Source organism: Chlorocebus sabaeus, chromosome 11 (genome assembly GCF_047675955.1).
Source record: "Chlorocebus sabaeus isolate Y175 chromosome 11, mChlSab1.0.hap1, whole genome shotgun sequence".
NCBI classification, from domain to species: domain Eukaryota; kingdom Metazoa; phylum Chordata; class Mammalia; order Primates; family Cercopithecidae; genus Chlorocebus; species Chlorocebus sabaeus.
Genome location: NC_132914.1, coordinates 129321751 through 129349058, shown reverse-complemented (window position 1 = coordinate 129349058; position 27308 = coordinate 129321751). Strand labels below are relative to the sequence as shown.

The window sequence follows — 27308 nt, the reverse complement described above, 5'->3', positions numbered from 1 at the left end:
ATGAAAATGGTGTGGACTTTCCTAAACGTTAAACACAGAGTTACTGCATGACCCACCAATTCCACTCTGGGTATATGCCCAAGAGAACTGAAAGCAGGAACTTGAAGAGGTATCTGTACGCCCATATTCACGGCAGCACCGTTCACAATAGCTGAAATGTGGAAGCAACCCAAGCGTCCACCAAGAGGTGGATCGACACCCGCAGAGTCTACCCATCCCACGGAGCATGATTCAGCCTTCCACACCTGCAGTCTGTCCATCCCACGGAGCATGATGCAGCCTTCCACACCTGTAGTCTACCCACCCACAGAGTGTGATTCAGCCTTCCACACCTGCAGAGTCTACCCACCCACAGAGCATGATTCAACCTTCCACACCACAGTCTGCCCATCCCACGGAGCATGATTTACCCTTCCACACCACAGTCTGCCCATCCCACGGAGCGTGATTCAACCTTCCACACCACAGTCTGCCCATCCCACGGAGCGTGATTCAACCTTCCACACCACAGTCTGCCCATCCCACGGAGCGTGATTCAACCTTCCACACCACAGTCTGTCCATCCCATGGAGCGTGATTCAACCTTCCACACCACAGTCTGCCCATCCCACGGAGCGTGATTCAACCTTCCACACCACAGTCTGCCCATCCCACAGAGCGTGATTCAACCTTCCACACCACAGTCTGCCCATCCCACGGAGCGTGATTCAACCTTCCACACCCACAGTCTGCCCATCCCATGGAGCATGATTCAACCTTCCACACCCACAGTCTACCCATCCCACGGAGCATGGTTCAGCCTTCCACACCCACAGTCTACCCATCCCATGGAGCGTGGTTCAGCCTTCCACACCCACAGTCTACCCATCCCATGTAGCGTGGTTCAGCCTTCCAAAGGAAGGAATTCTGTTACAGGCTACAGCATGGGTGAACTCTCAAGACACGATGCTGAGTACAACAGACAGAAAAGGACAAATACTGTATGATTCAACTTACTTAGGTGGCTTGAGAAGTGCATTCCAATCCGCAGAGACAGACAGTACAGTGGTGGGTGCCAGGGGCTGGGGGAGGGGAATGGGGAGTTAGCATTTCACAGGGGCAGAGTTTCCGTCTGAGAAGATGAAAATGTTCTGGAGATGGATGCTGTGATGGCCACACAACAATGTGAACATGCTTCATGCCATGGAACTGTACACTTAAAAATGGGTAAAATGGGAACTGTTATGGATATTTTAACATCATTTTTAGAACATGTTTTTAAGTATATAGAAATGTTGACTGGGTGCAGTGGCTCACACCTATAATCCCAGCACTTTGGGAGGCTGAGGCGGGGGATAACCTGAGGTCAGGAGTTCGAGACCAGCCTGGCCAACATGGTGAAACCCCATCACTACTAAATACAAAAAATTAGCCGGGCGTGGTGGCACGTGCCTGTAATCCCAGCTACTCGGGAGGCTGAGGGAGGAGAAATGCTTGAACCCAGGAGTCAGAGGTTGCAATGAGCTGAGATTGTGCCACTGCACTATAGCCTGGGCAATAAAGCAGGACTCCATCTCAAAAAAAAAAAAAAAAGAAAAAAGAAAGGAAAGAAATGTAATAACTGAGCTGCAGTTTCCAGGAACTTCCTTGTATTCTGAAATCTAAAATCATTGGTTTTTGAGACTCATCCCCTAGAATATGTTTAAAGAACAAAATCAACTCCCTGTAGCAAGAAAATAATTTAGGAAATCTGTTTGTTTAAAAGCAGACAAAGGGGCAAAAAGAGAAACATCCAAAGAGGCCACAATCGTACAGAAGCAATGAAAAATGCAAATATATCAGAAAAGCAAATGCAAATGAAAAACATTCCAGCAGAAAAGTTAACAGAACTAATGATCAGAGACAAACACTTTAATTTCAGTAATAGTAGGGAAAAATAACAGCATTCATGCATTAAAACTAAGAGCCTTCACAAAGACGTCTCAAGATGTATTTTGAACAACAGAGGACAGGCTCTTGGGAGACCTCTGGGTCCTGCCTCAGAACATCGAGTCCTCAAATCCGAGTGAGGAAAGTCTGGGGAGCTGCATTGTGGAGCCATCAGAAAGTACCTGGAGCGGCTGCTGCTGGGCTGGAAAAGCCGCGGAAGTCCTCGGGGGAAGCTGGGTTGCTATGGCAACAGGAGTCCCAGGCTGCCCGTGCTTTCTGGCCACAACCTTTACCTGAGAGGGAACATTCAAAGAGAAGAGAGGAAGAAGGGAAAATAATGTTTAAACTTTGCAAAGTTGATCACCACCAGCACATCCCACGCAGCTGGCGGCCTCAGCCACTAATAGAGGGGCACGGGGACAACTTGGCTCGCTGATTGCAATTTAAGGCCTCACGGGGCTGGAAAGAACAAATCTGGCCCTAGGCACTGAAGCTTTGTTTGAAGTCCAGTTTAAACCTCAATCTGTGGCCAGCAGGTAGCCACGGTCAGGCTGCACAGGCCGTGTCCACACAGCTTCACGCAGGAGCCCAGTGGCAGTGTCAGAGGGCAGCCCACCCCTCACGGCAGGGGCTGCGGAGGCCATGGTGGGGCATGAGGAAGAATGACAAAAAACACTCCCACTGAAAATGTGTCATTTCTTAAAAACACACTTTGATCTGATAAAACAGAAAGACAAATTAATCCGCATCTCCATAATGACAGCTTCTTAGGAGTAAGTAAACCAAAGAATCTTTCCAGAGACATTAACTGCTTCACATCCAGGGTATTCAAATGGGAATACCCTTGAAATTAAATGAACTCAAAGTCAAACGGCACTTTACAGCTTAAAATCACAGAGATAAATACAAGAAAACAGAAACTGGTTCTTACTTCTGGCTGACAGGTCTAAAAAAAAAAAAGGAAAAGAAAAAGAAACTGGTTCTTCTGGCTAAATATGTCCAGAAGGCTAAATATAAACAAGCATATATCATCATAAATAATCAAAACCAAACCTTAATGTTTATCAGTACCCTGGAATAAATTAACACTTTAAATAAATCAGATAGACAGTAAATCTTATGTTTTGTATAAGTTACCACAATTAAGTGAGTTTTTTTGTTTGTTTGTTTTTTGTTTTTTTTTTTTTTTTTGAGACAGAGTCCCGCTCTGTCGCCCAGGCTGGAGTGCAGTGGCACGATCTTGGCTCACTGCAAGCTCCACCTCCATAGTTCACGCCATTCTCCTGCCTCAGTCTCCCGAGTAGCAGGGACTACAGGCGCCCGCCACCGCGCCTGGCTAATTTTTTGTATTTTCAGTAAAGACGGGGTTTCACCATGTTAGCCAGGATGGTCTCGATCTCCTGACCTCGTGATCCGCCTGCCTCGGCCTCCCAAAGTGCTGGGATTGCAGGTGTGAGCCACCGTGCCCGGCCCACAATTAAATGTTTTAAAGAAATCAAATAGTGGCCAGGCATGGTGGCTCACGCCTATAATCTCAACGCTTTGGGAGGCCGAGGCAGGTAGATCATGAGGTCAGGAGTTCGAGAACAGCCTGACCAACATGGTGAAACCTCGTCTCTACTAAAAATACAAAAATTAGCTGGGCGTGGTGTTGCACACCTGTAATCCCAGCTACTCAGGGGGCTGAGGCAGGAGAATCGCTTGAACCCAGGAAGTGGAGGCTGCAGTGAGCCAAGATCGCACCACTGTACTTTAGCCTGGGTGACAGAGCTAGACTCCATCTCAAAAAAAAAAAAAAAGAAATCAGGTAGCTTGATCCTGTAATCAAGCATGCTTGCAGAAAGTGCACAAACATTTCTTACTCTTTCAGGAACCTGCAATATAATCACTGAACAACATGCCTAAAATTGCTTGACACTGGCCACAGGTATCAGCCTTGGAAGGAATTCAGTTCTAGTAGGAGGTATTGAAGCCTATAACCTTGACCCAAAAGAAGAGAACTTGGTTGTGAAAATGGGAATCTGGGCATTTCAGTAGGCAGGGGGTGGGGGAAGGGTTCGGCAGTGCTTGGAGTTGAAGGAGAGTCTGAGCTGTGGGCATCCTCCAGGGACACCAGTGCCTGAGTGTGGTGGCCCTGCCTGAAGGTATGTTTGAGATCAAGTCATCCAAAGCTGAAAAGAAAAGCCGTTAGTAGAGTTCACTCCTTCTTGGAAGGCAGGGTGTCTTTTAAATACAAGTCTTCTCATACAAATTTAAAACACTGAAATTAAGTATTCTGGAGTAGTTCAATAATAGTATTGAAAAGGTTAAAAGGGATATGGAGGCCGGGTGCAGTGGCTCACGTCTGTAATCCCAGCACTTTGGGAGGCTGAGGCGGGGGGATCACCTGAGGTCAGGAGTTTGAGACCAGCCTGGCCAACATGATGAAACCTCGTCTGTACTAAAAATACAAAAATTAGCCTGGCGTGGTGGCGCATGCCTGTAATCCCAGTTACTCAGGAGGCTGAGGCAGGATAATTGCTTGAACCCAGGAGTGGGAGGTTGCAGTGAACCAAGATTGCGCTATTGCACTCCAGCCTGGGCAACAAGAGTGAAACTCTGTCTCAAAAAAATAAAAAATAAATAAATAAACAAAAGCGATATGGAGGCACCACTCCCTTGATACTTACAATTTCTAATATATTGACTACAAATACATCACACAAAGGTGTCAACAGGAAGATTCTACTATATTGAGAGGCAAAATTTTAAAAACACTAAGTTATGAAAATAAGGCATTAACACATCAATGTCAGTTTACACACTGACTTCTAGATACTTCTGAAAATTTCCTGAAAACTTAATGATTTTTAAGGTTTCAAATGTATATAAACATCATTTGTTCAAAGGCTTTAAAAGTGCATTTTTTCACTTGCACCAATTCCCCAAGTAAAAAACCCATAGGCAAATGTACCTAATTAGTTTAAATAATATTTTATAGTGCTAATGAAGTTTGGTAACAGGGATCATGTTAGTAGAGTCAACCTAAATACACAACAAGCAGCTGGCCGGGCGTGGTGGCTCAAGCCTGTAATCCCAGCACTTTGGGAGGCCGAGATGGGCGGATCACGAGGTCAGGAGATCGAGACCATCCTGGCTAACACGGTGAAACCCCGTCTCTACTAAAAACACAAAAAATGAGCCGGGCGTGGTGGCGGGCGCCTGTAGTCCCAGCTACTCGGGAGGCTGAGGCAGGAGAATGGCGTGAACCCGGGAGGCGGAGCTTGCAGTGAGCTGAGATCCGGCCACTGCACTCTAGCCTGGGCGACAGAGTGAGACTCCGTCTCAAAAAAAAAAAAAACAAAAAACAAGCAGCTGGAATGTGAGCGATATTACACAGAGGAAAATAGTCACGAGAAATCAAAATGTTAGTACACTTCCAATATTTTACTATAAAATGATCATAAACATAAATTCCTAAGATGCCAGTCAGGTTCTATAAAAACTTATTTCTACCATTTAGAAGTGAACTTTAATACAACGATTAACTTACTCTTCATGTGACTATCAAAGCTGTTAGACTGCTTATCTTCAGTATTTCTTAACTGAATGCCATAATGACCTTTCTAAGGAGACCTTCAGCTGATCCCACAAGATCTGTAGGCTGTGGTACCTCAGCTGTGGTGTGCTTTAAGACACTTCCATGAAGATATTCTCCTCAACCTATGAATACCTTATGGGCAAGTTTCCTAGTTTCCAAACATAGTAAATGTTTAAAATAATTGCTTTCTGATTTTGTTGCATTATAGGAAGAGGATAGTTCATATGAAATTAATTTTATAAATTTTATTGAGGATCCCCTTGGGGGTCAATTTACAAATAGTCTCCATGTATACTCTAAAAAAATTATTCTTTGTTGAAAGTTTTTACACACACATACATATACATGTGTGTTATACACTTAAACAGGCTAATTTGTATTGTTAATTTGAATAGTTCACATTCTACATACTTATAATTATTTTATTTATTTATTGTCTTCCGAGAAAAAAGCTAGTAATTCCTCATACAATTGTGGATTTAAAAACTGCTCCCTAGGAGGCCAAGGTGGATAGATCACAAAGTCAGGAGTTCGAGATGAGCCTGGCCAACACAGTAAAACCCCGTCTCTACTAAAAATACAAAAAATTAGCCAGGCATGGTGGCGGATGCCTGTAATCCCAGCTACTTGGGAGGCTGAGGTAGGAGAATTGCTTGAACCAGGGAGGTGGAAGTTGCAGTGAGCCGAGATCATGCCACTGCACTCCAGCCTGGGTGACAGTGTGAGACTCCATCTCAAAAAAAAAAAAACACACACACACACACAAAACACAAAAACTGTTCCCTTGAAACTCTATAGATAGGCCACACATGGTGGCTCACGCCTGTAATCCCAGCACTTTGGGAGGCCGAGGTGGGCTGATCACTTGAGGCCAGGAGTTCAAGACCAGCCTGGCCAACATGGTAAAACCCCATCTCTACTGAAAATACAAAACATCAGCCAAGCGTGGTGGCACATGCCTGTGATCCCAGCTATTCGGGAGGCTGAGGCACGAGAATTGCTTGAACCCGGGAGGCATAGGTTGCAGTGAGCTGAGATCGCACCACTGCACTCCAGACTGGGCGACAGAGCGAGACTTTGTCACACACACAAAAAAAAAAAAAAAGAAAGAAAGAAAATGAAATTCTATACACTTTTGCTCTGTGTATTCTGAGTCTAAGTTAGAGCTGTACTTGTTCAGAAACTCTTGACATTGAGATGTGTTCAGGAACCTTGGAACCTTGGCTTTGAGCCCATCCAGCCCTGACTGCAGGCGGCTGGCAAGGGTGGACTCTGGAGGTTCTCACCTTGCACAGCACAACCGTTTAGGAGCAGGCAAATGTGGTGACATTCTAAGAAAGGTGCCAGGATGCTGTCCCCGTGAGCACCTGCCACAGAGGTGCCTGAACCACCACCGGAGAGGGGGGCTGCCGGGGGTTCAGCCAGATGCCAGGATCCCCAGAACCACCCTCTGTAAACGTGGGGAGCCTGTGAGAGACTTTAAACCACTATTCACGGCCACAGTGTGTTCACAAAGTGAACTGCACTTCACAAAGTGAAGTGCTCAGAACGCATGCTCTGAGATGGTAAGCTCTGCATTGCACCTGCACGCAGCATAAGCCCTGAGCTGTGCTTCCCATGACAAGCACCAAAACAGAGAACTGTTACCTCATCATTAATGACTTCAAAGTGCTCCTCCTCCTCCTCTTCAATGTCCAAATCATTCTGCCTAAGATATGCTTGTAATGGTCCATACAGTCTCTCTTTGAAAGCTAAGAAATCCATCATGTTCCCTTGAAAGTGTTGCAAGAAAAACAGTTCAATCAAATACTCCTTGAAGACCTCCTTCAGAGCCTGCATCTCCTGGTAATGATAGTCCAGGCACTGCTTCCTCATCTGCACCATCTCCGGAGAGGCTGGGGGAATCTCCTCTAACTTCTTGGGAGCCTTCTTCACTCCCACGTTCCCCACAGACGTGAGTGGGAGGCTGGAAAGGCCTGGGGGCACGGCAGTCCTGGAAGGGCTGGTGGGTGGTGGGGACGTCATCCCAAACCCCGCTGCGCCCCCAGCCCCGGGGAGCAGCACGCCGGGCGTCCTCTTGAAGCCCAGGGGCCGGGACAGCGGCGGCCCCTGCAGCACCTGCTGCTGCTGGACCAGCTGGCCCTGGATGATGCTGCTGATCTGTGGTGGCAAGTTAGCCGTGGTGATGTGGCTTGGGCTGGCCAGGGGCTGCAGGCCAGCCCCACCCGCGGCTGCAGGGCTCTGGGGTCCCAAGTGGTGGATGGTGCCCCCTGACTGTGTGTGGGGCTGGGAGGGTCTCCGCTCTCGGACTGTGATGGGCGTACCCGGGTGCTGGAGCTGAACCTGGGCTCCCTGGGTGATCTGGGTGAGTCCTGGCCCATCCTGAAACACAAAGTGTCCGCCACTGGATGGGCTCAAGCTGATCTGCCTCACCAGCACGCTGGCATCCACGAAGCCCCCCGTGGGGCTGCTGCTGCAGAGGCCCAGCCCAGGGCCAGGAGCACCTGCACGCACATTCTGCAGGGCCTGCCCCGGCCCGGGGCCGGGCTGCGTGGGGCTCTGGGTCTGGACCTGCTGGGACAGTGGGGACGTGACCTGAATGTATGATGGAGACCCGTGCTCAAACTGCCATGGCTGAGTGCCAAACTGGAAGCCTGGAGAGGTGGGGCTGGGGAGCGTCAGTGGGGCCAGTGTGACCTGTGGGATTCCCTCGAGCCCAGGGCCCATGCCCTGCAGGGCAACATGCATGTTCTGCCCACCCGCAGGGCCCCCTCTCACCATCAGCTGCTGCGGTTGGTGGCTGGGGGATGGCAGCGTGAGGGGCGGGGGTGGCTGGGAGCATGCTGGCTGCTCCTCGCCCGTGCCGGGGCAGGCCCTGGGCCATTGGACGTGGTGCTGGCCGCTCTGGGAGCTGCTGATGCGCTGCATGGCCACGTCTTCAGGAAATGCTCCCTAAACAAACGCAGAAAAGTTAGAGTTGAGTGAGGCGAGCTCCATGCCCGGCGCCTTTCAGAGCCTGCACAGGTGTCTGGAAAGGTGGCTCAGGAGGGGCCAATGCAGGCCTAGCAAACCCCAGGCACCAGACTGCTACCCAGGGCAACAAAGGCTCAGATCAGAATATCTGCTCCGCGAGAGATGCTTGGCGAGCTCCCCTGCTTCACACTTTTCTTGAACTGAAGTATTAATACCTGCTTAATCCAACTCTACCGCAAGGGGCTGAAAGTGCTGGCAAGGAAGAGCATGGGAGGGAGGAGAAGGGCGAGAAGCACAGCACAGCAGGGCATCTCCAGCGGGCGGCAGACGGTGGCTCAGGATCACGAAGGTCAGTTCTCTACGCCCCTTACATGATCTCATTTAGTTTTCACAGTCTTGCCGTGGGGTCACTCCTATTGATAGACCATTTCCACAGAGAGACACTGAGGCAGCGAGCAATGAGCTCCCTGGGCTGCAGGGTCCAGCCCTACGGGGCTTAGCAGGTGTTCTCCCTGTGTGCGGAGACGAGAGATTGTAATAAATAAAGACACAAGACAAAGAGAAAAGAGAAAACAGCTGGGCCCAGGGGACAACTACCATCAAGATACGGAGACCGGTAATGGCCCCGAACAGCTAGGCGCACTGATATTTATTGCATACAAGACAAGGGGGGCAGGGTAAGGAGGGTAGATCTTCTAAGTGATTGATAAGGTGAAGCAAGTCACGTGATTACAAGACAGGAGGCCCTTCCCTTTTAGCCGAAGCAGAGACAGAAAGCAGCGTATGTTAGCGTTTTCTTCTATGCACTTATAAGAAAGATCAAAGACTTTAAGATTTTCACTATTTCTTCTACCGCTATCTACTACAAACTTCAAAGAGAAACCAGGAATACGGGAGGAGCGGACAAGGAGCGTGACCATTAAAGCACAGCACCACACGGAGGGGTTTAGGCCTCCAGATGACTGCGCGCAGGCCTGGATAATATCCAGCCTTCCACAAGGAGCTGGTGGAGCAGAGTGTTTCCTGACTCCTCCAAGGAAAGCAGACTCCCTTTTGCGGTCTGTTAAGTAACAGGTGCCTTCCCAGACACTGGTGTTACCGCTCGACCAACGAGCCCTCAAGCGGCCCTTATGTGGGCGTGACAGAAGGCTCACCTCTTGCCTTCTAGGTCACTTCTCACAGTGTCCCTTCAGCACCTGACCTTATACCCGCCGGTTATTCCTAGGTTATATTAGTAATACGACAGAGTGATATTAAAGGCTAATGATTAATAATGTTTACGCTAATGATTGATAATGTCCATGATCATCTCTATATCTAATTTGTATTATGACTATTCTTATTCTAACTATTTTCTTTATTATACTGAAACAGTTTGTGCCTTTAGTCTCTTGCCTTAGCACCTAGGTAATCTTTCGCCCACATCGGGCCAAGCTATGAAGTGGTGGAGCCATCATTCAGCTCCAAGCACACGGGTTCTGAGGCCCATGGGCCTCACTATAGGCCAATACCGTGGACAGGTCCAGAGCCTGCCCCTGAATCTGGAACTTGGACACTGTCAACCCCAGTGCTAAAACATCAGTTCCACAGATTCGATCCTGCATGAAGACTGAACACTTGATTGATGGTTTTCAGCATTTAATCTGTCCTGAAGGACTCAGTGCACACTGCCTGGTAGAAAAACGCAAAGGGAATCTGTTTCAGAAGTAGTCATTCCAGAGACAGGCTGGAAACACGGGGACAGAATGGACCTGAGGCACTCCAGGTGTGGCCTGACCCGGGCTGGGAGGACAGTCCAGCTCCCACCTTCCTACCATGACAGTAGACCCCAACTGCCACGTGTTTTTTAATGAAGGACATGTATGATAGACAAATGCATTTTATGGACGGCTCAGACCTGACGTTTTTTCCATCATCACCAACATAGAAATTCAAGGGAAACATTCAAAAAGCTGCAAAGATACCACCCACTACAGAAGCTGCCTCTCCTAATGCCTGATGCTCAGGGACACAGTAGACAGTGTTTACGTGAAAACGGTGCAAGCTCACATCCAGCACGAGGTGTGGCGAGCCAGGCAGGCACGAAGCGACGCCTGCCAGAAAAACCGTTTATAAAGAGTGCTTGATAAACACACTGTTTATGTTCGATTTTAAATGGAAAAATTCAAGATCCAAAATTATGTAATTTGAAAGATTTAATAAAAAGACTCAAAATATGCCCACAGGTGGTGGTCTCTGGGTTAGGTGGATTATAGTGATTTTTTCCCTTTTTATACTTTTTTGTACTTTCTAGATGTTCTATAATTACTACGTGGTATTTTTATATCCACAGGGGAAAAAAGGCATCTTTTTAAAAAGTGTTTTTCCTGGCCGGGCACAGTGGCTCACGCCTGTAATCCCAGCACTTTGGGAGGCCGAGGCAGGTGGATCCATGAGGTCAACAGATCGAGACCATCTGGCCAACATGGTGAAACCCCATCTCTGCTAAAAATACAAAAATTAGCTGGGCGTGGTGGCGTGCACCTGTAGTCCCAGCTGCTCGGGAGGGTGAGGCAGGAGAATTGCTTGAATCTGGGAGGTGGAGCTTGCAGTGAGCTGAGATCACGCCACTGCACTCCAGCCTGGCGACAGAGTAAGACTCTGTCTCAAAAGAAAAAAAAAAAAGTGCTTTTGTTTACTAGTAAACTCTTCTTCCAGGTGTGCAAAGTTTGCACGAGGGACTGTAATCTAGTAAAATAATAATTAGAAGATGTATAGAAGACACAAGGCAAAAAGTTATTTGTACATTATTTCTAACTCAGAACACTTTTTCCTATGGAAATGCAATGACTATAGTCTCTTTCTAAGATAAGGTAGATCAGTGGCTCTGTACTTCGGAAGACTGTGCCCACAGGGGACATCAGGCAATGTCTGGAGGCATTTTTGGTTGTCACAACTGATAAGGGTGGGAGCACTCCTGGCATCCGGTGGGGAAAGGCCTGGAGATCGCTAACCATCCTGCAGCACACAGCACGGTCCCACCGTGAGGAAACTTCTGGCCCTCAACGTGAACCGGCTGAGGCTGAGAACCTAAGACAGAGGAGGCGGCCCTGTGGGACTGACCCGCCACATCATCCGCACCGTGTGTCCAGGACTGAGCGAGGGCTTCTCCTTGCAGTCAGGCCACCCAGGCACACAAGGATGCAGCCTGGCCCTCAGTGGCAGCCAGACTGACCCTGGCTCTTCAACTTGTTGACACAGAGGGGGCCACTGGCCCTCCTGAGAATCTAGTGAAAGCTGTGCACTGTTCTTACCAAACACACCTCACAGCCACAAGCTTTACATGTTCACACACAAGGGGCTCTAAGAACCAAACCCTCACTCGGCAGTAAGGGATGAGGCCGGGGGAGCCAGTGACTCCTCATGGGGCAGAAGGGCAGCTGGGTCCCCTGTGAGAAAGCCCAGCCTGGGCGGGGCCAGCCAGCAGGACCAATGGTGGGCAAGAGTCCTAAGGGGACCATAGAAGGTCTGGGGTTAGCAGGCAGTGCCTGGGCTCTGGGGAGGTCAGATGAGGGGACAGCGAGTCGGAGTGCAGAGGAGCCTGTGCTTGTACCTGGGAGGAGGGGGCGGTCCTCTTCCATGACTGCTCCCAGATGACAGGACTCCTACCAGAGCAACGCTCAGAAAGAGGACAGTGCATACGTCCCCTCCCACAGCCGTAGTCAGAGCCTCCTGCCAGCCCTGATCACAACATAAAGGGCTGGCGGTGTCCGTGCCTGTGTGCCCTAGGCACACACACAGTCATCTCCAGACACCGCCTTGGCTGCTGGTAGAGCCTATGTGAGGGCGGTTAACACACAGCCAAACTGTAACTCTCCGCCCACCACAGGTTTCTGTGGTCTCCATGCAGCAGATATCCCTGGGAGCCCCCAGGATGCTGGGCAGGGCTTCCTCCTCAGTTCAGATTCTCCACAGATGCTGCTTTTCCTGAGGCAGAGTGCAGCAGAGACCCTTCCTGTCACCCTACACTGACGCAGGCCTGAAACCAGAAAAGGGGCTCAGAATACTCACGGGGCACAATCAGGCTGCAGCAGGAAGAAGGGAGGGGAGCCCTTCTGGAGCCATGCAGGCTGGTCAGCAATATTCAGTACATGCACTGGAGGAGGCAAAGGCCAACCAGCAGTTCAGCCGTATTCGCTGTATTAGAGTGAACTTAGTGTATCAGAGTGAATCCCAGCACTTTGGGAGGCTGAAGCAGGCGGATCACTTGAGGTCAGGAGTTTGAGAACAGCCTGGCCAACGTGGCGAAACCCCATCTCTACTAAAAATACAAAAATTAGCCAGGCATGGTGGCACACGCCTGTAATCCCAGCTACTTGGGAGGCTGAGGCAGAATTGCTTGAACCCCTGGGAGGTGGAGGTTGTAGTGAACCAAGATCAGGCCACTGCACTCCAGCCTGAGTGACAGAGTGAGACTCTGGTCTCCAGAATAAAAAAGGAAAAAAGACAAAATAAAGATTTTTCCAAATTTACAAAACTGAAGAATTCACCACCAGCAGATGTGCAGTATAAGAAATGAAGGACATACTTTAGGAATAAGGAAGACAGATCCAAGGTGAAAATCTGGTTCCATACAGTAAACTTGGGAAGAAGAAAATTTCCTCAACCTGATAAAGAATCTCAGTGGCTACAACAGCTAATATGATACTCAGTGGTAAAAGCCTGAAAGCTTCCCCTCTAAGATGGAAACAAGGAAGGGATGTAATATGTCTTGGATCTGTGTCCCCACCAAATCTCAAGTCGAATTGTAATCCCCAGTGTTGGAGGAAGGGCCAGATGGGAGGTGACTGGATTATGGGGGCAGTTTCTCATGGTGTTACACCATCCCCCTTGGTCGCAACAGTGAGTTCTCATGAGATCTGGTCATTTAAAAGTGTGTATCACCAGCCAGGTGTGGTGGCTCATGCCTGTAATCCCAGCAGTTTGGGAGGCCGAGGCGAATGGATCACTTGAGGTCAGGAGTTCGAGACCAGCCTGGTCAACTTGGCAAAATCCCGTCTCTACTAAAAATACAAAATTAGCCAGGCATGGTGGCGCACACCTGTAATCCCAGCTACTCAGGAGGCTGAGGCAGGAGAATCACTTGAACCTGGGAGGCGGAGGTTGTAGTGAGCCAATATTCACACCACTGCACTCCAGCCTGGGAGACAGACTGAGACCCTATCTCAAAAAAAAAAAAAGTATATCAAAAAACATAAAATATTCAAGAATAAATCTGACAGATGTGCAAGACCTGTACACCAAAACCACAAAACACTGCAGGGAGAAAATTTTGAAGATATTAACAGTGTTCATGAGTCAGAAGATTCAGTATTGTTAATATGTCAGTTCTCCCAAAATTAATCTAAAAATTGAATGTAATGTCAATCAAAACCCCAAGAGGCTTTTAACAGAAATTGAGAAGCAGATTTTAAAGTTCATAAGGAAATGCAAAGAACCCAGCAGAGCCAAAATTATGAAAAAGACAAAAATATTTAGATTTCCTGACTTTAACATGTAGTATAAAGCTATAGCAATTAAGACAGCATGGAAATAGAACGATGTTACAGAACACCAGAAATAGATTCACACATACATGGTAAACAAATTTTCAACAAAGAGGAAAGATCATAAAGTGGAGGAAGGATAATGTTTTCTTTTTTTTTTTTTTTTTGAGACGGAGTCTCGCTCTGTCGCCCAGGCTGGAGTGCAGTGGCCGGATCTCAGCTCACTGCAAGCTCTGCCTCCCAGGTTCACGCCATTCTCCTGCCTCAGCCTCCCGAGTAGCTGGGACTACAGGCGCCGCCACCTCGCCCGGCTAGTTTTTTGTATTTTTAGTAGAGACGGCGTTTCACCATGTTAGCCAGGATAGTCTCGATCTCCTGACCTCGTGATCCGCCCGTCTCGGCCTCCCAAAGTGCTGGGATTACAGGCTTGAGCCACCGCGCCCGGCCCCGGATAATGTTTTCAAATATGATGCTGAAACAGTTGGATATCCATATGCAAGAAAACGAACTTTGATCCGTTATTGTACAACAGACAAAAAAAAAAATTCAAAATGGATTGTAGATCTAAATGTGAAATCTAAAACCAAAAACTTCCTAGAAGGAAATATAGAAAAAAAAAAAAACTTTGTGTGTGATCTTTGTAATTCTGGGTTAGACAAAGATTTTTCAGATTCAACAGCATGATTCATACAAGAAAAAACTGGTAAGTTAACCTTCATGAAAATTAAAACTTCTGCTCCTGAAAAGACACTGTTAAGATAACCACAGACTAGAAAATATTTTCAAATCACGTATCTGATACAGAACTTCTATCTAGAATTCTCCAACTCAGTTTTTTTTTTTTTTTAATTTCACCAGGCAAAAGATGTCAACAAACACTGTCAAAGAAAAACGGATAGAAAATAAGCACATGAAAAGATGTTCAACATCAGTAGTGATTAGGGAAATGCAAATTAAACCCACAGTGAGATACTCCTACAGGCCTTACTAAGATGGCTCAAGACCGATCATACTGGCTGCTAAGGATGTGGAGAAACTGGAACCTTCATATACTACTAGGGGGAATATAAAATGGTCCACACACTTTGGAAAACAGTTTGGCAATTTCTTAAAAAGGTAAACACCTGCCATATAATCCAGCCATTCCACTCCTAGGTACTTACCCAAGAAAAGAGACAGCAGGTGTCCATACCAAGTCTTATAAGTGAGTATTCCTCCTAGGTTTATTTGTGAGAATCAAAAACTGGAAACAACCCAAATGTCCACTGACAGGCAAATGGATAAGAAAATTATGATCTATCCCTACAATGGAATCTATTTGGAGTATCATTCAGCAATAAAAAGGAATGAACTGGTGATACATGCAAAAAAATGAATCTTAAAAAAAAGGTTAAGTGAAAGAAGCCAGACACAAAAGAGGACACTGTTCCTAATTCCATTATAAGGAATTCTAGAAAAGGCCAATTATATGACAGCAGATCAGCGCTTGCCTGGGGCCAGGCCTGAGGTGGGAAAGGTGGCAAAGGGATGCAAGGGCCCCCTAGGGTGAGGAAAACACCCTAAAAAGCTGCTCTGCAACCATGTGGTGAATACTTACCAGGATTCAACGAAGAGTACACTTAACGTGAGTGAATTTTATGGTAGGTAGCTTATACCTAAATAAAGCTATTTTTAAAGTATAGTGGATAAATATGCATTTATATTTTTAATTGACTATTTTATCTATTTTTTTTAAAGGCTGGTGCCTGGACTGTTAGAAATGCAAAATGCTTGTTCCCTGGTGCCACAAAGAAATAGCACTCGAACATACATTTAATTTTCTCAGCAAGGCAGCTTTTACTTTCTGCAGAAAGCATGCTCCTCGCAGATGGAACAATGGCAAGAGCACACCTGGACAGGGCAGGGGCAGGAGTTCTTATCCCTGACGCAGGTAGTCCCTACTGCTGTGTCGTTCCCCTATTGGCTAGGGTCACAGTCTTAGCTAATTCCGACTGGCTATTTTAAAAAGAGCGGGAGTACAAGCCGGAGTGGCGGGGTGAGTAGGTTGGTAGGAAGGATGGTTAGGAACAGGTAACTAAGGGTGACTCAGGTCAAAGCAGGTGACTGGGATGAGTCAGGACGGAGCGGGTGACCAGGGGAACGGATATGAACTACTGATTGGGACTGGTGGGAAAGTTGTTTACTGAAACTAGAGGCAAGGGGGTGAAGAGAACCAGGAAGTTACACTTTAAAATGGAGAATCAAAGAATAAGAAAGCTGAACAGACTGACATACTGATTCTTTGAAGAGAAACTTGGGGTTCACTATACTTAACTCTTTATTTCTATGAATCAAGTGTGCTCAGAAAATCAAAGAGGCAATAGAGAGTCTGAAAACTATGATTCTGTCTCACTATTAGAACAGGATTAGTAGGGAGAATGAGACTAACAGAATGTAAACCAATTAAAATATAAAAAGAGATATTTCCTGAAGAGAAAGGCTGAAAAAAATTTTTTAAAAGATAGGTTGGATAGAAAAAGAAAAACAAGGCCAGGTGAGGTAGCTCATGCCTGTAATCCCAGCATTCTGGGAGGCCGAGGTGGGTGGATCACTTGAGGTCAGAAGTTCAAGATCAGTCTGACCAACAGGGAGAAACCCCATCTCTACTAAAAATACAAAACATTAGCCAGGCATGGTGGCGCATGCCTATAATCCCAGCTACTCAGGAGGCTGAGGCAGGAGAATCACTTGAACCTGGGAGGTGGAGGTTGCGGTAAGCCAAGACTGGGCCACCTGTACTCCAGCCTGGTCAACAAGAACGAAACTCTGTCTCAAAAATAAAAAATAAAAAAAGAAAAGAAAAGAAAAAAGAAAAAGATCTGTCCTGCAGAGAAAGGCTGAATAAGTTTTTTTAAAAGGTTGGATAGAAAAAAAAACAAAGCCGGGCGCAGTGGCTCACGTCTATGATCCTAGCACTTTGGGAGGCTGAGGTGGGTGGATCACTTGAGGTCAGGAGTTCAAGACCAGCCTGGCCAACATGGTGAAACCCCATCTCTACTAAAAATACAAAAATTAGCCCAGCATGGTGGCACATGCCTGTAATCCCAGCTACTCCGGAGGCTGAGGCAGAAGAATTGCTTGAACCTGGGAGGCGGAGGTTGCAGTGGGCTGAGATAGCACCAATGCACTCCAGCCTGGGCGACAGAGCGAGACTCCATGGAAAGAAAGAAAGGAAGGAAGGAAGGAAGGAAGGGAGGGAGGGGAGGGGAGGGAAGAGGAAGGTGGGAGAGGGGGAGTGGGGAGAGGGGAGGGGAAGGGAGAAAAACAAGATCTTTTGCAAAGACCAGGACAACCAAACAAAAGAGGTAAAGGGAATGCGCTCAAGTCTGCCTGATGGTCCACAAGGCAGGAGACGGAGTCTCAGAGCCAGCTGGGACACTCCTCTAGAGGAGGCTTCCTGAGAGTGATGGCAGAAGGGAACCCAGGACAAGCAGCAGAGGCATGGCTCAAAGCCTGAAACCGGCAGGGACCCCATTGGGAGGCAGCCAGCCTCAGCTCTGGAACCCACTGAGGAAGGTTCTGCATGAAACAAAGGTGGGCACAAGGGAGCTGGAGAGGACACCCTCAGGCCCGTAAGCACCGGCCAGAGTCAGCGTCTCTCAAGCAGCTCTGTGTCCAGCCAGGCACACCCAGTTCCAAGGACACCTGGCAAGAATTTCAACTGCCCCTCTCTCCAAGAGCCATAGTAGTACAGTCAACATTAAACAAAACAAAATTCATGGCAAACACATAGAACAGGACAAAAAGAAGCCTTATGTACTGATTAAAGCTGCAATTAGACCGGGCATATGATGGCACCTGTGGTCCCAGATACTTGGGAGGCTGACGCAGGAGGATCACTTGAGCCTTGGGGTTGGAGGCTGCCATAAGCTACGATCACGCCACTGCACTCCAGCCTGGGTGACAGAGCAAGACCCTGTCTGTAAAATATACTAATAAAATTTTAAAAAGAGTCGCAACTCACAAATTATACATGACATACATAAATCTTTATAAACTAACATTATAGCAACCAAATGCATGAAAACAAAATTTCCTAGGAGAACCTGATTTTAAAACCAAAACAAAACAAAAAAAGAACTCATTTAGAATGAAAGACTGTAAAACACCTCTTTCAAAACTTGATTGATCAAATCAGACAAAAATAAATAATGGAATACAATGCAACAAAATAAATAATATGCTTGCTATAAAACTTTGTACTTGGCTGGGCGCGGTGGCTCACGCCTGTAATCCCAGCACTTTGGGAGGCCAAAGCCAGCAGATCATGAGGTCAGGAGATAGAGACTAACCTGGCTAACATGGTGAAATCCCGTGTCTACTAAAAATGCAAAAATTAGCCGGGCGTGGTGTCAGGAGCCTGTAGTCCCAGCTACTAAGGAGGCTGAGGCAGGAGAATGGCGTTAAACCGGGAGGTGGAGTTTGCAGTGAGCTGAGATCGCACCACTGCACTCCACCCTCTGTGACAGAGTGAGACTCTGTCTCAAAAAGAAAAAGATAAATGTTGGGAATTAAAATATATAGCCATAGAACAGATTAGAATAGTTAGGAGACAATGTGTAACTCCATGGTGATTACCTGGAATATCTACCAAAAAAAAAAAAAATCACTTTCCTACTAAACATAAACTAAAAAAATTACCCCAAGGAGGAGAGAAAAGTGACCAAAAACCACCAAAAAGAAATCAGGCTGGGTGCGGTGGCTCACACCTGTAATCCCAGCAGTTTGGGAGGCCGAGGCTGGCATATCACGAGGTCAGGAAATTGAGACCATCCTGGCTAACATGGTGAAATCCCGTCTCTACTAAAAATACAAAAAAATTAGCCGGGTGTAGTGGCGGGTGCCTGCAGTCCCAGCTACTAGGGAGGCTGAGGCAGGAGAATAGTGTTAACCCAGAAGGGGGAGCTTGCAGTGAGCCAAGATCACGCCATTGCACTCCAGCCTGGGTGACAAAGCCAGACTGCGTCTTAAAAAAAAAAAAAAAAAATCAAAAAGAAAATTAAGTATCTATCGTTTTAAAAGACTCTAAGAGACAATGGAATTTTACTTAACTGAGCTCTAACCTTTAAAGCTCAAGTAATTACTATGCTATTTAAATATTTCAAGTTTATGGAAAAAATACAGATCTAATTCACTTTACAAAATTAGCATTTAATACCCAAAGCTGACAGATAGTACAAAAAAGCAATACACTTATAAGAATTTTGCATATGCCTGGTATAAAAATTATTTTTAAAAATTCATAAATAGAACCGAGCATACACTCGAAGAAAAACACTGTCAAAGGGGAGTCAGTCCAGTGATTCAGGGAGTGGGCCAGTATCAGGAAACCGACAAACTTTACCATCATTTTAAAGCTAAAAGCCACTAAATGAAAAAATGATATCCTATAAAATTTAGCAGCTCTTCCAAATAATAATTCAAAGTAAAACACATATCAAAGGAAACAAATTGAACATAATGTTTTAAAAACTAGCTCCCAAAACTCAACAGCAATAATCATATTAAATGCTGATATGCAGAAACTAATTCCATTAAATCAGGAACACAAGGATGCAAATGTCACCATTTCTATGTAGCACTTCAACAGAGGTTTTAGCAGTTAAAAATAAAAAGAAACATGAAGTAATGAGGGAAGGGAATACAATTTATTATTATTATTTAATATATATTTTTTAGAGATAGGGTCTCACTCTGTTGCTGAGGCTGAAGTACACTGGCAGATTCTTGGCTCACTGCAGCCCCGACCTCGCAGGCTCAAGTTATCTTCCCACCTCAGCTTCCCAAGTAGCTGGGACTACAGGCACGAGCCACCACACCCAGCTAATTTTTTAATTTTTTATAGAGACAGGGTTTCGTCATGTTGCCCAGGCTGGTCTCAAACTCCTGGGCTCAAGTGATCTTCCTGCCTCAGCCTCCCAAAGTGCTGGGGTTACAGGCATGAGCCACTGCACCTGTCCTGAAATTATATTTATTTGTATATGATATAATTGTATGCCTACAATACCCACAAGACCAAAACTTGTAAGAATAACAATTCTTACAGGCACAATGGCTCACACCTATAATCCCAGCACTTTGGGAGGCCAAGGTGGGTAGATCACCTGAGGTCAAGAGTTCGAGACCAGCCTGGCCAACATGGTGAAACCCTGCCTCTACTAAAAAAAAAAAAAAAAATTAGCCAGGTGTGGTGGTGGGTGCCTGTAATCCCAGCTACTCCGGAGGCTGAGGCAGGAGAATCGCTTGAACCTGGGAGGCAGAGGTTGCAGTGAGCCAAGATCGCACCACTGCCCTCCAGCCTGGGCAACAGAGCGAGACTCGGCCTAGAAAAAAAAAAAAAAGAATAACAATTTTGTTGAGGTGCCTGCAATCAAGATAAATATACAAAACTCAACAGGCTTTTTTTTAGGTCAGCAATAGACAACTGAAATGGAATTTTTAAGATGTCCCATTCGGAGGCCACAAAAACTATAAAATACCAGTCAGTACATTTACCAAGAAGAGCACAACCAGAAATAAACTATCTAATGTTATTAAAGGACGTTTAAAAATACATGATTAAGGCTGGGTGCGTTGGCTCACGCCTGTAATCCCAACACTTTGAGAGGCGAAGGCGGGCGATCACCTGAGGCTGGGAGTTTGAGACCAGCCTGACCAACATGGAGAAACCCCATCTCTACTAAAAAAAAAAAAAAATACAAAATTAGCTGGGTGTGGTGGCGCATACCTGTAATCCCAGCTACTCAGGAGGCTGAGGTGGGAGAATCGCTTGAACCCTTGAACCCGGGCGACGGAAGTTGCGGTGAGCCGAGATCGCACCATCCCACTCCAGCCTGGGCAACAAGAGCAAAACTCCATCTCAAAAAAAAAAAAAAAAAAAAAAAAAGAATAAAATGAAGCAACATACCATGTTCCAGAATAAGATTTACTATCATAAAATGTCATGCCTTCAAAACTGAACATATATATGTAATGCAATTCTGAAGAGGATTACAATGAGTTTGGGTTTTGTTTTGCTTTAGAAATAAGAAAAAAATTAGCTTAAAGCTCACGTGAAATGGTATATGTTTTTAAAGAGACAATGCTTTTTTGAAAAACATGAAAGAACACCGACAAAAGAAAAACAAAATAGTAGAATTCCTGATTTAGGAAAATAGTCATACTTATTCTAGAGCTTCTGTAATAAAAAAGCAATGTAGGTATATATAGCTATTGCGTAGCCATAAAAATTAAAAGTTTAAACTAAAAAAAAGTAGCATGCTCTTGGCCTCCCAAAGTACTAGGATTGCAGGTGTGAGCCACCATGCCCAGCCTGAAATTATCTTTATTTGCAAATGATATAATTCTATGCCTACAAAATCCGAGACGAAAAGTTATAAGAATATTTTGAATTTGGTGAAGTGTCTGTAATCAAGATAAATATACAAAAACCAACAGGTTTTTATTGAAAAAAGAAAAAGAGGAAAGAAAAAGGAAAAAGATTCAAAAATGTATAGATACTTTAAATGAGATAAGAATGCTTTATTTAATAAATGGTAGTGGCATTGGGAGAAAATATTTGCAAACCACACATTTAATAAGGGGCTAATATCCAAAATATAGAAGGAACTGAAACCACTCAATAGCATGAAAACAACGTAATTTAAAAATGGGCAAAACACCTAAATAGACATATCTCAAAAGAAGATATATAAATAGCCAACAAATACATGAAAAAAGGCTCATCATCACTAACCATCAGGGAGAGGCAAATCAAAACCACAATGAGATTATTACCTCACAACTGCTAGGATGGCTATTACCAAAAAGACAAAAGATAGTTAAGTGTTGGCGAGAATGTGGAGAAAAGGGAACCTTTGTGCACTGTTGGTAAGAATGTAATTAGTACAGCCATTATGGAAAACAGTAAGAAACTTCCTCAAAAAAATAAAAATAGAATGAAGATACGATCCATCAATCCCACTTTTGGGTGCACAGCCAAAGGAAACAAAATCAGGATGTTGAACAGTTATGTGTACTCGCATGTTGATGGCAGCATTATTCACAGTAGCCTAGGTACCCACCATCAGATGAATGATTAAAAAAAGTGTGGTATATATACAACACATAATAATAGTATACAGCCATTAAAAAATAAGGAAATTCTGTCATTTGCAAGGACATGGATGAGCCTGGAGGACACTGTGCTAAGTAAAATAAGGCAGGCACAGAAAGATAAATACCACATGATCTCACTTATACATGGAATCTAAGAAGGTTGAACTCATAGAAACAGAGAGCAGAACAGCGGATACTGGGGCCTGGGGGTGGGAGAACAAGAAAAGGGGGATATTGATCAAAGGTAACAATTTCAGTTAGCTAGAAAGAATAAGCTTTAGTGATCTATTGCAGAGGATGATAATTATAATAAATAACAATGCATTGTATATTTCAAAATTGCTGAAAGAGTAGATTTTCAAGGTTTTTGCCACATAAAAATGGTGTGTGAGGTGATGGGATTGTTAATGAGCACAATTTCATCATTCTATAATATAAACACATTAAGACATCATGTTGTTTTTCATAAATATGTAATACATACAATGATTATTTATCAATTAAAAATTAAGGCCAGCCATGGTGGCTCATGCCTGTAGTCCCAGCACTTTGGGAGGTCGAGGTGGGCAGATCCCTTGAGGCCAGGAGTTCAAGACCAGCCTGGGCAACAGGGCAAAACCCTGTCTCTACTAAAAATACAAAAATTCGCTGTGCACCTGTGGTCCCAGCTACTCAGGAGGCTGAGATGGGAGAATTGCTTGAGCCCGGGAGATCAAGGTTGCAGCGAGCCAAGATTGTGTCACTGCATTCCTGCTTGGGTAACAGAGTGAGACTCTGTCTCAAAAAACTTTCCTTTAAAATTGTTAATTAAATTTAAAACAAAAAAAGAAATGGTAGTAGCATCTAGAGGGGAAAAGGTTGTCCCCTACCTCACACCATTTCAATCAGAATAAAGAACTAAATGTTATCCTGGAAGGAAGAGGAGGCAGAGAGGAAAGGAGGAGAACACCCCTATCTTATACCATTTCAGTCAGAATAAAGAACTAAATGTTATCCTGGAAGGAAGGAAGAGGAGGCAGGGAGGAAAGGAGAAAAACGCTTTATTGGAATAATATTTAGGGGACTATCTCTACAACCACGAGGTGGTGAAACCTTCTTAATAAGTAATGCAGGAAACCCAGATGCTGTAAAGTAAAAAATACATGACTACATAAAAGATGTTTTAAATAAGATCAAAAGACGAAAAATAATTAGCAGAAAAATACATGCAATATTTTATGACTTCAAAGGGTAAATATCCCTACTATACAAAGAGCTTGGCTGGGTGCTAGTGGCTCACACCTGTAATCACAGCACTTTGGGAGGCCGGGGCAGGCAAATCACTTGAGGTCAGGAGTTTGAGACCAACCTGGCCAATATGGTGAAATCCTGTCTCTATTAAAAAATACAAAAATTAGCCAGGTGTGGTGGCACCTGTCTGTAATCCCAGCTACTCTGGAGGCTGAGGCAGGAGAATCACTTGAACCCGGGAGTTAGAGGTTGCAATGAGCCAAGATCACGCCACTGCACTCCAGCCTGGGCGAGAGAGCAAGACTCCGTCTCAAAAAAAAAAAGAAAAGAAAAGAAAAGAAAAAAAGAGCTCCTATAAAATAGTTCAAAAAAAAAAAAAAAAAAAAGAAAGAAAGAACAAAGAAAAAAAGAAAAGGAAATATCTCTAGGAAATGGGGAAGAACACAATGGAAAACTTCCAGAAGAGGCACTGCCAATGGGTCACAGTCCACAAAGTGCGGGACGTGGCCTCACCCATTCAACAGGCAGTATGTCAGATGGGAGCAAAGCGTCCTCCCCTTCATGGCTTCAGGCATATAAATTGCTATAACTTTCTGGGAATAGATCTCTCAATAACTATTGAAACGTAAATGTTAAATATGCATACCCTTTGACCCACTAACACCGTTTAGTTCCCATTCGTGGGAATCCCGCCTATAGAAATGAAAGTGTCAGGACTCATGCATAGGAACGTGTCTCTCAGTACAAACTGTGGCAAAAAAAACAGACAAGAAATGCAATCCATCAATGGGGAATTGTTGACTAAATATGTTATATCCTCAGTACAGACTATTATGCAAACATAAAAAGAATAAATTTTTATCTCCTGACATGAGCAGATGTTGAAGACATATTACTAACTGAAAAGGAAAAAAAGGTGGAGGGTGTAATTACAGCACAAAAGGACTGAAAAGGACTTATTTTTCTGTATTGTTTGAATTCTTATGAGGGTTCATTTTGTAACATTAAAAAGCAAATTAAAAATATGGCTCATTCCAAGGTACAAAAAATTACTTTGGCAAATCAAAGTTTTTCAAAGTATCTTCAGACTCAAAGAAGTAAAAAAATAAGCTGGATACAAATACACACTATTTGTTCCTGTAGCAGCTGGAATTAAACCACAGTGAAAGAGCATTTGCTTTTCCTCCTTAGAAGGGCCTCAGCACCTGACTTCAGAGAGAGCCCATTCCTTTGCCATTTTTCCGTACATGGTGGTTGTCACTGAACTCTTAGGGGACCAAGAATCACTTTACAACATTCTGTTCTCCTATTCAAAATGGGTCATGCTCCGTATTTCTCAGAGTTATCACCCAAAATCATACATTTCAATGCTTGTTCAAATATGTGAATACCACCCAGCAAATGAGTAGGGATGCCATTATCCTCCAGGCGCTCGGTTACATGATCACCGACATTAAAGTCCTACAACTTAACCGTTTTGTAGTAGTTATGACCACTGTTATCATAAGTTACCAGATCAGACGACAATGTATCCATGGCGAGGTGGGAAGATGTGGACCCAGCAGGACCTAAAATCATGGCCAAGAGACCTCTGTACCACATGCTGACTCTGTCAGGCCATCTCTCCTTGAGTGTTAGGTATTGTTAAAGGAGGGAGTTTTTCTACTTGTCTGTACTGTGACTGAACATGAAGTACAGACTTTTATAAATAATACTTTTTTTTTTTTGAGACAGAGTTTTGCTCTTGTTGCCCAGGCTGGAGTGCAATGGCGTGATCTCGGCTCACTGCAACCTCGGCCTCCCGGGTTCAAGCGATTCTCCTGCTTCAACCTCCCAAGTAGCTGGGATTACAGGCAAGCACCACCACACCCAGCTCTCTCTCGCTCTCTCTCTCTCTCTCTCTCTCTCTCTCTATATATATATATATATATATATATAGTATTTTTAGTAGAGATGTGTTTCTACATGTTGGTCAGGCTGGTCTCGAACTCCCAACTTCAGGTGATCTACCTGCCTCGGCCTCCCAAAATGCAGGCGTGAGCCACCACACCTGGCATAAGTAATAATTTTTAAAAGTGTCTTAGTTTAGCAAAAACATGACAGGGACGTCAGTGAAATACCTTTGTGTTATAGCTGTCATTCTGTACACCTTGGACAACTCCATTCAACAAACAATTTAGTTAGTTTTGAAGTCTCAATAACACAGCTGGAAAAGAAACTACTGTAGTCTCCCCTTATCCATGGTTTTGTGACCCTCGGTGAACTGCAGTTCAAAAACACGTGCGTACAATACAGTAAGATATTTTAAGAGAGAGACATCACTTTCACATGACTTTTATTACAGTATATTATGATTGTTCTATTTTATTATTAGCTATTATTAATCTCTTCCTGTGCCTAGTTTGTGAATTAAACTTTATCGTAGACATGGATGGATGCATAAGAAAACAGTATGTGTAGTGTTCACTACTATCCTCGATTTCAGGCATCCATTGGGGTGTTGGACCATATCCCCTGAAGATAAGGTGGGGGCACTACATGGATTGAGAGGTACCTTCAGTGCTGCCGAGCTGTGGTAACAGCACTCACTGTGGTTCCCAGACAAGACTCTCTGGTCGTGAGCCCCCAACAGCCAGTGGTACTGCTATCCAGTTTGACAGATGGAAACCAACGCCAACTAGCCTGCCTGGAGCGGTACAAATAAGCCTAAGACGCAAACTTTCAGCCAGTTAACTGTAAGTAAACCAACTTTTTGGTAAGGAGGAAATATTTACCTAGCTCTTGGGCAAGTGTCTTTATTATAAAAAGTGTCAATTCGCAGTCTTTACTGTAAAGCTGGTGGTATTATTAGATTCTTCCTTTCCACTAACACAAAACTCCCAGTACTGGAAGGCCCTTGTCAGGAGCAGGACCCGCGGAGGGGTCCGTGGTCAGTTCTGGGGCAGCTGCCAAGCAGGGCAGTCTGTGGAATCAACTTCATTGCTCCCGTGCACCACACCCTAAGCGCACTCGTCCCTCCTGGAGTGCAGGCCAGGCCCGGACCTCAGGGATTGGGACACCGAGGACAGGGGGCCAAGAGGGAGAGGCGGCATCAGCACCGGAGACAGCGGCGGTCTCCCGAGGCGGGAACCAGGCGGGCGGCAGTGACGGGGTGGGCACCCGGGGACGGGGTGAAGGGTCATGGGGGGAAGGGGCGGTTACCGGGCCGGACGGTCACAGGGATCGTGTCACCGGGGAAGGGGTGGGAGGTCAGGGGGTTTGGGTCATGGGATGGGGGGAAGCGGTCACCAGAAAACGGGGTGATGGGGGAGCGGGGGTGGGGGGAGGGAAGTTGGGAAAGGGGCAGTTAGCAGGTCGCGGGGAGACGGGTCGCAGAGGGAGGGGTCGCAGGGGGAGGGGTGGGCCCTCACGGGGACAGAGTCACTGAGGGAGGGGTGGGTCTTTCCGGGGGGGTCATGTCACGGGGGAGGGTTCACTGAGGGAGGGGTGGGCGTTCACGGGGGATCGTGTCACGGGGAGGGGGTCCCTGAGGGAGGCGTGGGCGTTCACGGGGGATCGTGTCACGGGGAGGGGGTCCCTGAGGGAGGCGTGGGCGTTCACGGGGGATCGTGTCACGGGGAGGGGGTCCCTGAGGGAGGGGTGGGCGTTCACGGGGGATCGTGTCACGGGGAGGGGGTCCCTGAGGGAGGCGTGGGCGTTCACGGGGGATCGTGTCACGGGGAGGGGGTCCCTGAGGGAGGGGTGGGCGTTCATGGGGGATCGTGTCACGGGGAGGGGGTTCCTGAGGGAGGGGTGGGCGTTCACGGGGGATCGTGTCACGGGGAGGGGATCCCTGAGGGAGGGGTGGGCGTTCGCCCAGCCGGGGTCACCGGGTGATGGGACAGAGAGGGGAGCTCGCGGCCAGGGAGCCTCGAGGGCAACCGGCGGGTGTGGGCGGTCGGGGGCCGAGGGTAGGG

The 27308-nt window shown here is 45.9% G+C and overlaps 1 protein-coding gene across 16 annotated transcripts in view; it reads right to left on the bottom strand.

The window, feature by feature from the left end:
* Positions 1 to 27308, bottom strand: part of LOC103239433 (putative EP400-like protein) — a 52538-nt gene that overhangs the window by 25045 nt on the left and 185 nt on the right. For 14 of the 16 annotated variants that reach the window (XR_005236635.2, XR_012094627.1, XR_012094628.1 and 11 more), the window contains exons 2-3: positions 7136 to 8440; positions 2091 to 2201 (exon numbers count right to left, since the gene is read on the bottom strand). Coding sequence is in view for 9 of the 16 variants with exons in the window: in XM_037987061.2 (XP_037842989.2) it covers positions 2091 to 2201; positions 7136 to 8416 (1392 nt within the window). In the remaining 7 variants the exon portion in view is untranslated. Of the gene's footprint in view, positions 1 to 2090; positions 2202 to 7135; positions 8441 to 20752; positions 20859 to 27308 lie in introns of all 16 variants that reach the window. The other 2 variants (XM_073021257.1, XM_073021258.1) reach the window with 2 other exon arrangements.